Source organism: Passer domesticus, chromosome 23 (assembly GCF_036417665.1).
Source record: "Passer domesticus isolate bPasDom1 chromosome 23, bPasDom1.hap1, whole genome shotgun sequence".
Lineage (NCBI taxonomy): Eukaryota > Metazoa > Chordata > Aves > Passeriformes > Passeridae > Passer > Passer domesticus.
This window is the reverse complement of record NC_087496.1, coordinates 504,504-516,679: the sequence shown is the minus strand read 5'-3', so window position 1 is coordinate 516,679 and position 12,176 is coordinate 504,504. Positions and strand designations below refer to the sequence as shown.

At 49.7% G+C, this 12,176-nt stretch overlaps 1 protein-coding gene across 1 annotated transcript; it reads right to left on the bottom strand.

Moving 5' to 3' along the window:
* On the bottom strand, positions 1-11,670 carry LOC135285342 (uncharacterized). Its single transcript, XM_064397532.1, has 10 exons — positions 11,461-11,670; positions 10,054-10,268; positions 9,049-9,209; positions 7,689-7,735; positions 5,573-5,660; positions 5,076-5,122; positions 3,097-3,185; positions 1,979-2,129; positions 720-881; positions 1-68 (listed from the first exon to the last, which is right to left on the bottom strand). The coding sequence occupies exons 1-10, from the start codon at positions 11,498-11,500 to the stop codon at positions 1-3; spliced, it is 1,068 nt and encodes a 355-aa protein (XP_064253602.1). The 5' UTR covers positions 11,501-11,670.
* Between the last annotated feature and the right edge of the window lie 506 nt (positions 11,671-12,176).

Sequence of the window (12,176 nt, the reverse complement as noted above, 5' to 3'; positions counted from 1 at the left end):
TCACAGCACAGGCAGGCTGCCCACAAAGGAGAGACAAGAGCCACTAGGGACTATCTGCTGTGTATTTCCTGCAGGCAGCAAACAGCCTGGGAGCAGCAGGCAGCCCCTCCTGGTGTCATCGGCTGCACATGGCTGCTGTATTTGCTGGGTGACACAGGAGGCACTGCTTGTTCCCTCTTGGCACTGCAGGCTGTGGGATGGCAGCAACGAGGAGCCTTCGGGCACTTCTGGGAGCAGCAGCAGCACGACTGCACCAAGCTGCTGACTGCCCTGCAGAGACAGCCCTTGCTGGGATAGCAGAAAAGCTGGCTGCAGAACTGGACAGCAGCACAGGCAGAGGGCCAGATGGTGAGTGAGCAACTGATGGTGGTGGCTCTCGCAGGTGCACGGTGAGCACACCCTGGCAGACTGCCCTGCAGCTCACCCTGCAGCCACAGCTGCCTCCTGGCACCAGTGCTGTAGTTTGGACTATCAGGATGGGCAAAAGCCAGAGCTCAGGCCTTTACACTACTTGATTCAGCTCAACTTTCCAACAGAGCTCTAAGAACCACTGCTCCAGCACTCCCAAGCTGGAGTAACTCAAAAGTAGATTTGCTGTTCATTCTCAGGACAGACTATGGACCCAAGATCCCAGCTGTGCTGGCTGAGGCAGGAGGCAGTTTGTGCTCCTTGTGCAAGGAAAACCCTGTGTGGAAAAAGCTGCCATGGAGCAGGCTTACCTGAGGAGCTGCGTGGGAAGCTGCCATCCCCATGGATGATGGGCCTATTGGGCAGTAGGGACACATTGTCCTGCTTCTTCAAGACCTTCTTCTTCAAGGCACTACCAGGGTGTTTTCTCTGCACTCTAGAAGCTGTGCCATCAACAGGTGGTAGGCTAAAGTCTGCAGGGACCAAAGAGGAGCTTCTAAGTGCAAGGCACTAGATAAGGTAATGATGGAAAGGGCGAGAAAACTTGCCAGAGCTGGGTAACATCTCTCTGTTATCCCAAAGAACTTCACATATAACAATGGCACACTAATATGGGAAAAAGAATCACAGATTCCTAGAAGAGTTTGGGTTGGAAGGCACCTTTAGGCACCATCTAGTCCAACACCTGTGAGCAGGGACATCTTCATCCTGATCCGGTTCCCCAGGGCCCCATGTAAGCTGGCCTTGAACACCTTCAAGGATGGACCAACAACAACTTCTCTGGGCAAACCCTTCCAGCTTTTCATCCCCTTCCTTTAAAAAAAAATATCTCTAATATCTACTTTAAATCTACTCTCTTCTAGCTTCAAACCAAATTGCAGCAATGCCTCCCCTAAGAAACAAGGAAACCCAGTACTGCTTTGTTTTTGTTTTCCTGTTCCAGAGGCTGGCAGGGGAAGTTACCAGAGAAAGTGCAGATAACCTTGCGTGCTGCCCTGGGGCTGAGTGCTGCCTCCTGAGGGCCCTGCTGCCGCCCTCGGGCAGCGCTCACAGCCCTGCAGGCAGAGCCCCTCGGCCGGGATTCAGTCGGGAACGCTGCTTGCTCCCGGGGCTACAGCAGAAGCACTGCCTGGGGGCTTCAGCACAGCTCTACAGCACCAGCTCCTCAGCAGGGAGTGGCAGGAGAAGGATCTCTAGTGTTTTCATGAGAAGGAGTTGCATTTTGTTTCTTCCAGGTTGCACCCTGGTTGAAAAGCATTCTTTTGGACTCACCTTGCCTGAAGACTGCTCTCCAGGAGAGAGTCTGAAGCTCTAGTGTGCTTTGCAAGACAGAATTTTCTACTCTGAAAGACTTTCGAGGTGAAGGGGGGAAACTGATATTCTGTTACTGACTCACTGAGGCCATGGGCAAGACACTTCATGCCCCTGTATTTTTCTTTCAGAAACAGAATTAAATCCCAAGCAAGCTTCCACTCAAATGCAAGTGGAACAGTCCCCCAGTCTGACTGCAACACTGCAAAGGGCAAGCAAGTGGTCAAAAAGGACCACCACAAGTGTAGCCACCACTTACTTGCTTCAGCTTCATCCCCGGGCTCAACTGTCTCCAGAATGGGCTGCAAGGATGTTTTCCTTTGCCTCCTTTTCTTCATCTCTCTCTCCAAAAGCTCTGCATCCTTCCGCTCTAAGTTCTTTTGAGCCAACATGCACAATGCAGCACGGATCTAGGTGCAATGGAAATGCATCATAGACTGTAAGGAGAGACACACAAACCAGACACATCTCCTCAGGAGCACAGAGTCCAGAGTCCACAGAGTGCCATAGGTTTCAATGCAGCTCCATAGACATTCCAAAAGTTTCAGAGGAATGTCTCCCGTCCTCACCTTGGCAATTACAAACAGCCAGGTGGAACATTTCTGTGCCACAACCTTACACTGCTACAACTGCAGCCTATGTCAGGAAGCCCTGCTTGAAGCATGAAGGTCATAGGAGTGCTCCAAGACAGAGGAAGAGCTGACACGGCCAGTGAGCAGGCAGTTCAGTTCCTACAGGCCATGGCAGGAGAATAAAAACCATGCGCAATATCCAGCAAGGAGGGGTAATTAGCTGTTGCTTAACACTCATGGACAGGAATTGCAGCTGTTTCTCACTTCCTGGCTTCTGAAGGACTCAGCTCTGAAGGACTCTGAAGGACTTGGTCTCTGACATCAGGAGACCAAAATGGGGAGTCATATGAAAACAAGCTGCAGAAACACTGCTGTTAATGAGCAGAAAACTTGAGAATGAGAGGGCTGTGACATACATCCAGAAAGGTAACCAGGAAAAATCAAACTCTCCCATTTTCTTTTGCAGCCTTGCTTACACACAACATTAGAATCTTTGCTTCTCTGCTTCCGAGGATGCACTTTGCTTACATTCACTGATGTGTAGCTTATTCTGTCATTCAGAACTTCTCTAAAACAGCCTTTGCACATAAAGAATGCTTCTGACATGACCTTAGCACCATCTCCAAACCAGGCACCTTGACACCACTGCAAACAGCCAAGCAATTGCTCTCTAGTTGTCAAATATATTCCCAAGAGAATCCACATTGCCCAGGAGAGGATGATTATGATTTTCAGTGACATTTTGGGCCAAGCACTAAACCGCCACTGGAAAGGAATTCTGCTCATCCCTGTCCTTCTCCCTTACCTTTCCAAAACCTTCCCTCAGGTCTGTGTCACGCGTAAGACCAGGATCAGTGTGATGATCCATCTCCTTGGCCCGGCTCAGTGGGAGGCCTGGAAATGAAAGCAAAGGTTTGTGTAAATCTCTGGCAGATGTCAAGCCCCCAAAACCACAATGCTGGACAACAGGCAAGACAGGTTCCAGATTGCAGAGCCCTCAGAAGACACAGAGACTGTGACTGAGAGCAGCAAGGTACAATGCCTAGAGCCTCTCCCAAGGGATGGGCTACTGGCAGCAGACATGACATTACTCTGCTGGCCAGCAGACTGAAACCTGCTGCATGATGAAGGCCCCAGCCCCTGGATGCTGGAGAGCCTCTGTGTCTGACAGAGATGGGTAGAGATGGAGATTGCTCTTGACAGCAATTCTTATCTGCTCTTATTCATGCTGATATTAGTAAGCATCTTCTTTTGGTTCCTAAAAGTCCCAGGTTCTAATACCTGGATGCATTTAGAGCAACATTTTCTTCTCTTTGTTGGAATATTTTAGAGGACATGCAAAGAAAAACTTAGCATTGCAGGAGTGTTACCCAAACATGAACTGTGTTCTTGGCACCAGATAATTCATTTTCCCCGAGGGTTTCCTTCTGAACTGTATGAGACTGGGCCAATTTTGGGCCAGCCTGATTAAAGGCTGATTTTCTAATTGCAAGAAGAACAATGGAGCTCATTCTGAAATACTCTCCAACAGAGCTGTTAGAGCTAAGAGAACTAATTCTTTACATGGCTTCACAGAGGGTAAATTCATACAGCAGCCAAGCAGTTTGAGAGGAATCCCTGTCCTAAAATGGGATTCCTTCACCCTGTAGAATGCTTCAGTCAGTAATAAAAGGGAGACAGCTAAGGATTAATGATATAGGTCATTTCTAGTCCAGAATGAGTCCAGAAAAAAAGTCACCTTCCTTACTGAGCAATACTTCCCCCTAGCTGCATTAAGCATTCCAGCTGCACATCAGCAATTAAGGAGTCATTCCAAAGGGGCTGTACCCAGGATTTGCCAGAACTAACCCGGATCAAAGGGACCAGGTCATCTGATCTCTTCTTCTGCATCAGCAGAATTATTTCTTCAAGTCTCATCTGTCCCATCATGACACAGCCAGAGATGGCAGAGGAACAACAACAGTGTCATTGGGGCTTTCAACTTGAAAGCATTGGCTGAGCCAGATGCACCAGAGAGTGCATTTTGTCTGGCCCAATTCCACTTGTCAGGGATCAGGCAAGGCAGGGAGGGAGGACAAGGCAGAAGGCATCTCCTATTCCCCGGCCTCAGCCTGCAACACTGACACAGGCAGAGAGCCAGGGAAGAGATTTGTCATGATGAACCTGCCATAGGTGGCTTTGGGCTCGTGCTGTCACAGGATGACAAACTCAGACCCTGCATAGCATGCATCCATTTGGAAGGCTCCTTCTCCCTGACAGGAAAATTTATAAGTACATTCTGTCATAGGAGGTTTCTCTATTTCTGCCAATACAAAACCAGGCAATGTCCATTAATGTCCATCCCGTCTCAAAGGGTTCAGCTCAGAAAGTGCCCAAAGGAAAGGATTTCTGCTACAAAAGCAGGAGGAAGAAGTGGGAACATTTCTCATTTTGTGCTAAATGCCTTGTTTTCCTTACTAATTGTGACATTAGGAAGGCTGCAGGGAGATAAAAGGCATGTGCAGAATGGAGAGGAATATTTCCTTTTCCTGCACTGCATTTCCAGGGCCACGAGGTACCACTCCAGCTCCTGCCACTCAACACTTCAGACTGCAGGAATTTTCACTGCACTACCAGAGAATACTCCCAGTGACTGGACTCTGGGAGAGTCCACTGAGCCCGTCAAGCAATTGAAATGCATTTAAAGAAATTTTTAAAAGAATGCGTTTTAATCAAGCTTTGCAAATGTCACCTCTGAGTCAAGACCAAAATGGTCATTTTAGGACAGACATGCCCTGTACCTACCTGCATGTTCAGAGCTCTCCTCCTTGCTTCTGCTGCTGGATCTTGGCCTGCAGAAAATGGAGGACAATGAACATGTGAGGAGGTAGAAAGAGAAAGGAGGGAATGGCTGTACCATGAAAGAAGGAAAACCGCCATAAGATGGGCACTCTGATGAAGGAGGAAATGCAGCACAGAAACACACCAGGATGCAAAAATGATTAATTGTCCTTAAGCTTTCCATTGCGGGAATCACAGAGAGCTGGCCAAGCTCTGTGTGAAACAATAACCAAGTCCAGCAGAGGACCCATCTTGAGGTGCTTTGAAACCCTGCCTCCTCTTCCCCACCACCACCTCTGCTCTTGGCACATTGGTGCTGGCTTTGACATTGTGCTGGATCATCACAGATGGGCAAAATGCCTAAATACATGGGACACCTGGCTGTGCAAAATAACCATACTTTGGGATGGGAACACACAGGTGAACAGCACACTGCAGCAGCAGCAGACACCTTGGCTTACCTCATCTCCTGGGACTCCTGGGATTCCAGCTGCGGAGAGATTTGCAGAGAGCCCGCAGCACTGCCAAGAGGGGGAATTACTGCCTTGCCTATGGGGGGGATCAGAGGTGGTCCCAATGACCCCTTCTTCATATCCCCTCCACTGGAATACAGCAAGGAAGCCTGCAAAGAGTAGAACACAGTGCTCAGATCAAGCATGCAGCCTTGTCCCCATTCATGCCTCAAGACATTTAGGAATGCATTTAACTGGGACCTGGCAGGAAAAGACAAGGAAAACTGATGGAGCAGCTTGGCCCAGGATGGGGAATGTTGACCTAGGAAAGGAAAGTGGTGAGGGAGATCCCAGGGCACACATTTGGCACCTCTCCCGTTGTGCTCAGTTTTCTGCATTCCCAGCTGGCATTCACATATTTGACATCAAAATGTTCTGAGGTGCCACTGCCTCCACCTGGAGGATAGGGTGTCATGGGAATGGGTTTAGATCACTATTCTCTCCCTGCCCCTTAGGTACCTCACAGCCAGTGCTGATCTCCAGTCATGTCCCCACAAAGCCATTCTGCAGCAGGCCAAAACCTGCTCTTCCCAAGCCCCTCATTTCTTCTGCTGCTGCCCTTCCCTCCTACACTTCCCCAGCAGCCTTTGAGCCCAGATGCTGCTGCTGAGCTCGCAGGATGCTCACTGCTCTCCAACCCCAACACATCCACCATCTCAGCCTCACTGGCTTTCAGGATGTTCAGCAGAGCTCCCTGCCCTGCTGCTCTCTGCAAGGTCTCTGCCTGCCCAAGTTCCTCCAGGGCCCCCATGCCATGGCTAGGAATGCGAATGGAGGCAGCAGGGGCAGATGCACACTCTTTGTTTGTATCCCATCATTTTTGGGCCAGCTAAAGAACCAAATCAAGACCTGTTCAGCTTCAGTGAGAGGGACAGTTCCTGTCAGGGAGACACTGGGCCCTTTCTCAGCAAGGCTGAAATCAAGTATCCAAGCCTTTGATTGGACATTTTGTCTACCAAAACTCTTGTTCATCTGCCTCCTCCTGCACCCCATGGCAAACCCAAAACAACTGCAGCTCCTGGTCCTGCTGCCAAGGCAATTGTGTGCCTGGGCTCTGGGCTGCTCTCCCCATGGCCACCTCCCATCCCTTCCCTCTGGACAAAGCCATGCCACAGCACACAGCTGCCCAGAAGCTGATGAAGTCTAGAAATAGCAGCAGAGACAACTGTGCAGAGGGCATGGCTGTACAAGTCAAAAGCTGAGACAACCTGGAACTGACTTTGCAGGACTGCCTGCTCCAGCAAAGACCTTGTTCCATCCCAACCAGACACAGCTGACAAAAAACACCACCAAGACATAGACATGGCTCACAGATACCCATAGGTTACTAAATCTAGAAGGACAGCTTCTCCAGATTGGACAACTTTAGCTGCTCTGACTGCTTGTTGGTGTTTTCTCAGCCATGAGACAGAGGAACCACAACAGAGCCCAGAAACCATTCAAACACCTCTCCTGTTATTGACACATGCTGAGGATATGAAGTCTGCACTCCACAGCCACTGCAGAGACAGCCTGAAGCACAGTGTCCAGCTAAGATCTTCTTTGGCTCAGCTGCTTCCCTGAGGTCACACCACAGGAAAAGATCTCCAATCTCTGCCTCCAGCACATAAACTGAAAATCTACTGCACAGGACGTAGTTTGGTCTCCTTACCTTATAACATTTTTCTTCTGAACTCTGCTCCTGGTGTTTTCTACTGTCATTATCATAGCCAGTGCCACTTTGCTTGTTCTCTTTCTCCATGCTGTACATTTTATTATTGTTAGAAGAAGGAGAGCTGATCCTGATGGGAGGCAATGGCTTTGAGGGAAGGAGCGAAGAGGGACATGGCCGGAAAGACTTGGAGAAAATGAACCTAGTCACGCCTGCAAAGTGGAGGAATTTTCACTGCACCACCAGAGAACACTCCCAGTGACTGGGCTCTGGGAGAGTCCACTGAGCCCATCAAAAAACTGAAATGCATTTAAAGAAATTAAAAAAAGAATGGGTTTTAACCAAACATTCCAAATGTCACCTCTGAGTCAAGACCACAATGGTCATTTTAGGACAGACATGCCCTGTACCTACCTGCATGTTCAGAGTTCTCCTCCTTGCTTCTGCTGCTGCATCCTGACCTGGAGAAAATGGAGGACAATGAACACGTGAGGAGGTAGAAAGAGAAGGGAGGGAATGCCTGTACCATGAAAGGATGTAAACATTCTTAGCGTGGGCACTCTGATGAATGAGGAAATGCAGCACAGAAACACACCAGGATGCAAAGCTGATTAATTTTCCTTAAGCTTTCCATTGCGGGAGTCACAGAGAGCTGGCCAAGCTCTGTGTGAAACAATAGCCAAGTCCAGCAGAGGACCCATCTTGAGGTGCTTTGAAGCCCTGCCTCCTCTTCCTCACCACCATCAGTCATTCCTCAACTTGCATCCTAACTCCCCAATTCTGCTGTCTCTCCTTTTGGAGCCAAGTGGCTCCTATAGCCACACTGAAGCAGCAAGAGCTGCTCAGCTGAGACACGAGACTGTATGGAGGGCAGCTACTTTTGTACAGATGCCAAAGCTTGACTTTGCCTGCTCGTGCCTTAACCTGGTGACAGTCTCATGCTACATGTGGTCAGAGCACTGCTGTCTCCGAGAATGCTATGACACCTCCTGGCTCTTTCAAGAACAGAAAGGCTTTTTCCAACTCAGCTGCTAGGGGAGGATATTCAGATTGCACTTTAAAAGCCCTCCCAAAGATTTCCAATTCAAATGATACTTCTGTGTCTCCTTCTTTATTGTTATCACTCGGATAAGCTTGACAGCTACATTTTCTCTCCCATATCCAAGCCAATATCTTTCCATCAGGTACGGTCCTATAACTCTTGTCTACCACCTTGCCCGCTTTGATCTTAAGCCCAGATCAAAATATTAAACATTGATCAGATTATACATCTATACCCCAAAACTTCTCTGGCATCTCATTTCACAGTGGAGGCCCAGGCACAGAGAAAATATTCCTGATGTTTACAGAAGCAGCACCTGAATTTGCAGACCCCTCTCCAGTAGCCAGTATTGGCCCATACATAATCTCATGGGTGCAGAAGTTAACAGTCAAGAATGACAGCATTCAAATATCTGCAGGACCCAGACCCAAGCAATTCACTTCCCAAAAAAGAGCACAACCATTACAAAGGGAATCAATAGCCAAGTCCAGCAGAGGACCAATCCTGAGGTGCTTTGAAGCCCTGCCTCCTCTTCCCCACCACCACCTCTGCTCTTGGCACATTGGTGTTGGCTTTGACATTGTGCTGGGTCATCATAGATGGGCAAAATGGGGAATACACAGAGGTTTGCCTAAATACATGGGACACCTGGCTGTGCAAAATAACCACACTTTGGGATGGGAACACAGAGATGAACAGCACACTGCAGCAGCAGCAGACACCTTGGCTTACCTCATCCCCTGGGACTCCTGGAATTCCAGCTGCAGAGAGCTTTGCTGAGAGCCCACAGCACTGCCAAGAGAGGGACTTACTGCCTTGCCTATGGGGGGGATCAGAGGTGGTCCCAATGACCCCTTCTTCATATCCCCTCCACTGGAACACAGCAAGGAAGCCTACAAAGAGTAGAACACAGTGCTCAGATCAAGCATGCAGCCTTGTCCCCATTCATGCCTCAAGACATTCAGGAATGCATTTAACTGTGTCCTGGCAGGAAAAATCAAGGAAAACTGATGGAGCAGCTTGGCCCAGGATGGGGAATGGAAAGGGAGATGATGAGGGAGAGACCATGGCACATATTTGGCACCTCTCCCATTGTGCTCACTCTTCTCCAAAAGTGGCTTCATTCCCAGCTGGAATTCACATATTTGACATCAAGGTGTTCTGAGGTGTCACTGCCTCCACGGGCATTTTGGATGTCATGGGAGAGGCTTTATAACTCCCTGCCTCTAAGGTACCTCACAGCCAGTGCTGATCTCCAGTCATGTCCCCGCAAAGCCATTCTGCAGGAGGCCAAAACCTGCTCTTCTCAAGCCCCTCATTTCTTCTGCTGCTGCCCTTCCCTCCTACACTTCCCCAGCAGCCTTTGAGCCCAGATGCTGCTGCTGAGCTCTCGGGATGCTCGCTGCTCTCCAGCCCCCACACATCCACCATCTCAGCCTCACTGGCATTTAGGATGTTCAGCAGAGCTCCCTGCCCTGCTGCTCTCTGCAAGGTCTCTGCCTGCCCAAGTTCCTCCAGGGCCCCCATGCCATGGCCAGGAATGTGAATGGAGGCAGCAGGGGCAGATGCACACCCTTTGTTTGTATCCCATCATTTCTGGGCCAGCTAAAGAACCAAATCAGGACCTGTTCAACTTCAGTGAAAGGGACAGTTCCAGCCAGGGAAAAGGTCTGAGAGCTCTGCTGACAGCACAGAAACTGAAAATTGACCACACTGCACTTAGCTTGGTCTCCTTACCTTATGTCCTTGTCCCTCTGAACTCAGCTCCTCTTCTTTTCTCCTGCCCTCAGCATAGCCAATGCCATCTTTCCCATTCTCCTGCTCTCTGCTGCATATCAGGCTTGGCTTGGTAGAAGGAGAGCTCTTCTGGATGGGAGGCAATGGCTTGGAGGGAAGGAGCATAGAGGGACTGGCCAGGGAAAACGTCTTGGCAAGCGGGTAGCCAGACAGGCCTGCAAAGTGGAGACACAAAATATAAGAGAAACCAAAATGCAAACCCAAAGCATCTGAAGCTCCATATCTCGTGGGACACATTCCCTGCAAACTTCTAAACAGCTGCACAGGGCTACATTCTCTTGCTGGCAGACACTTGAGGCAGGCCAAGGGAAAACCCTGACCCACTTCCACAGGGCTGCTACAGGAGCACCCTGGCCTCTGGGCTGCCCTGGGACAGCAGGGAGCCCAGAGCCCTGTGCTCTCCAGCAATGGCTCAGCTGCACAAGCATGCTCCTGCTCCTCTCCCTGCCCCACAGCTGAGCAGCCCTCCAGCTCCACAGGCACTGGCAGCAGCACAGCTCATTGCAGGGCCACATGCAGGGCACAGCTGTTCCCTGGCAATGTGCACAGGCTCTCTGGGCTGCCACAAGACCCTCCCTCCCACCTGAGATTGGCCCAGCTCTACCCCCTCACCTCTGTGTGAGGCTGAGCCATGCTCACAAGGAAAGAAGTGAGTTAGGTGAATTCCCACCTTTATCATTAACATATCTAATGGGTGTGGCACTCAAGGGGAATAATTTTTCATTTTAGAGAAAATTTATTTGGGTTCATTTTTCATGGAACTAGCCTGCATTTAATTCCTATGAACAGTATGGAGCTGGCAAGTCTGAAGGGAAAAGGCGAAGGCTCCAATGATAAGAGGAGAAGATATTCCTTCTTCAGTCTGGCCTGTGAATCCACAGGAAAAACCCACACCGCTGTGACTGCTATTTCTGTAAACCACCAAGTCCTGTCAGCAACAGGCAGGCCTTATTGGTGTTTCTGTAGCACTGTAATACCATCCTCAGGGTTGGACCTGACCAGCAAGCAGAGGAAGAACGGGAAATTTATCTGTAGTGAGACCTGACATTGATGGCAAGGAAAGCAACAGGACTTGCGTCTCATGACCATGTCCAATCTGTGCTCAGCTGTGGCCACAGTCCCTGTCCTGGCTGACAGTATGAGTGATTTGGCTGCTGTCAAAAAGGAGAAAGCAGAGTAAACTAATGACAGAATGTTGTGATGCCATGGGCATCCTTGCAGGATCATCTCTATCTGTCAGCCACCTACTCTGACCCAGAACTGAGCACCATGGAGCAGTTTTCCCTGAAATATGGTGGGATTGTTTTTCCATTTGGCTTCAGCCTTTCAGCTCCTTCCTATCCTCACCTTTTCCTTCAGAGGTTTTTCCTTTTCCAGTAAACTCCATCTTTGAACCCGTGCTTCTGCCTGGCAGAAGGATCTGGGTTTGAATTTGGGAGCACTCTCAGTGTAGCCAGCGACAGGAGCTTGGTGCCCAGCCTCAGAACAAGGTCGGGTGACTCCGATCACCAGCGCTCGGCACAGAGAGGCAGAGCCAGACGCGTCTGCTGCCGCTGCGGCCGTGCCAGCCACAACCTTCACAGCCTTCACAGCCCCAGCGTGGGGCTGCCCCTTTGTGACACAACAGCCCATGGGGCTGCCCCTTTGTGATGCAATAGCCAGTGGTTCTCTCATTTCCATGGCTGCAAAACCCCACCCCAACTCCATCCCTTTCCCTTCCCTTCCCAAGGGCAGCCAGCCTTAAGCCCAGCCTGGCCACAGCTGAGGGTTTCACACTGTCTAGGAAGTAAACCCTCTCCAAAGCTACTTTTCAAGTCCTTTATTTCTGGAATTCCCACTCAGTTCTGGGTTGCAGCTGGTTGGTGTGGGAATTGGTTAATTTCTCTTCACATCAAACAAAGTGCTGGGACACAAACAATGGCACCATGCTGTGGAAGTTAAAGCAGCTCTGCACTCCCCAGTAGATGAGCCCACAATTCAGCTGGCCGATAGCTTTAGGGAACAAATTGACCATCCAAACATTCCACTTTTGCTCTGCTTCATTGTTCCAGTGGTTTATTTCC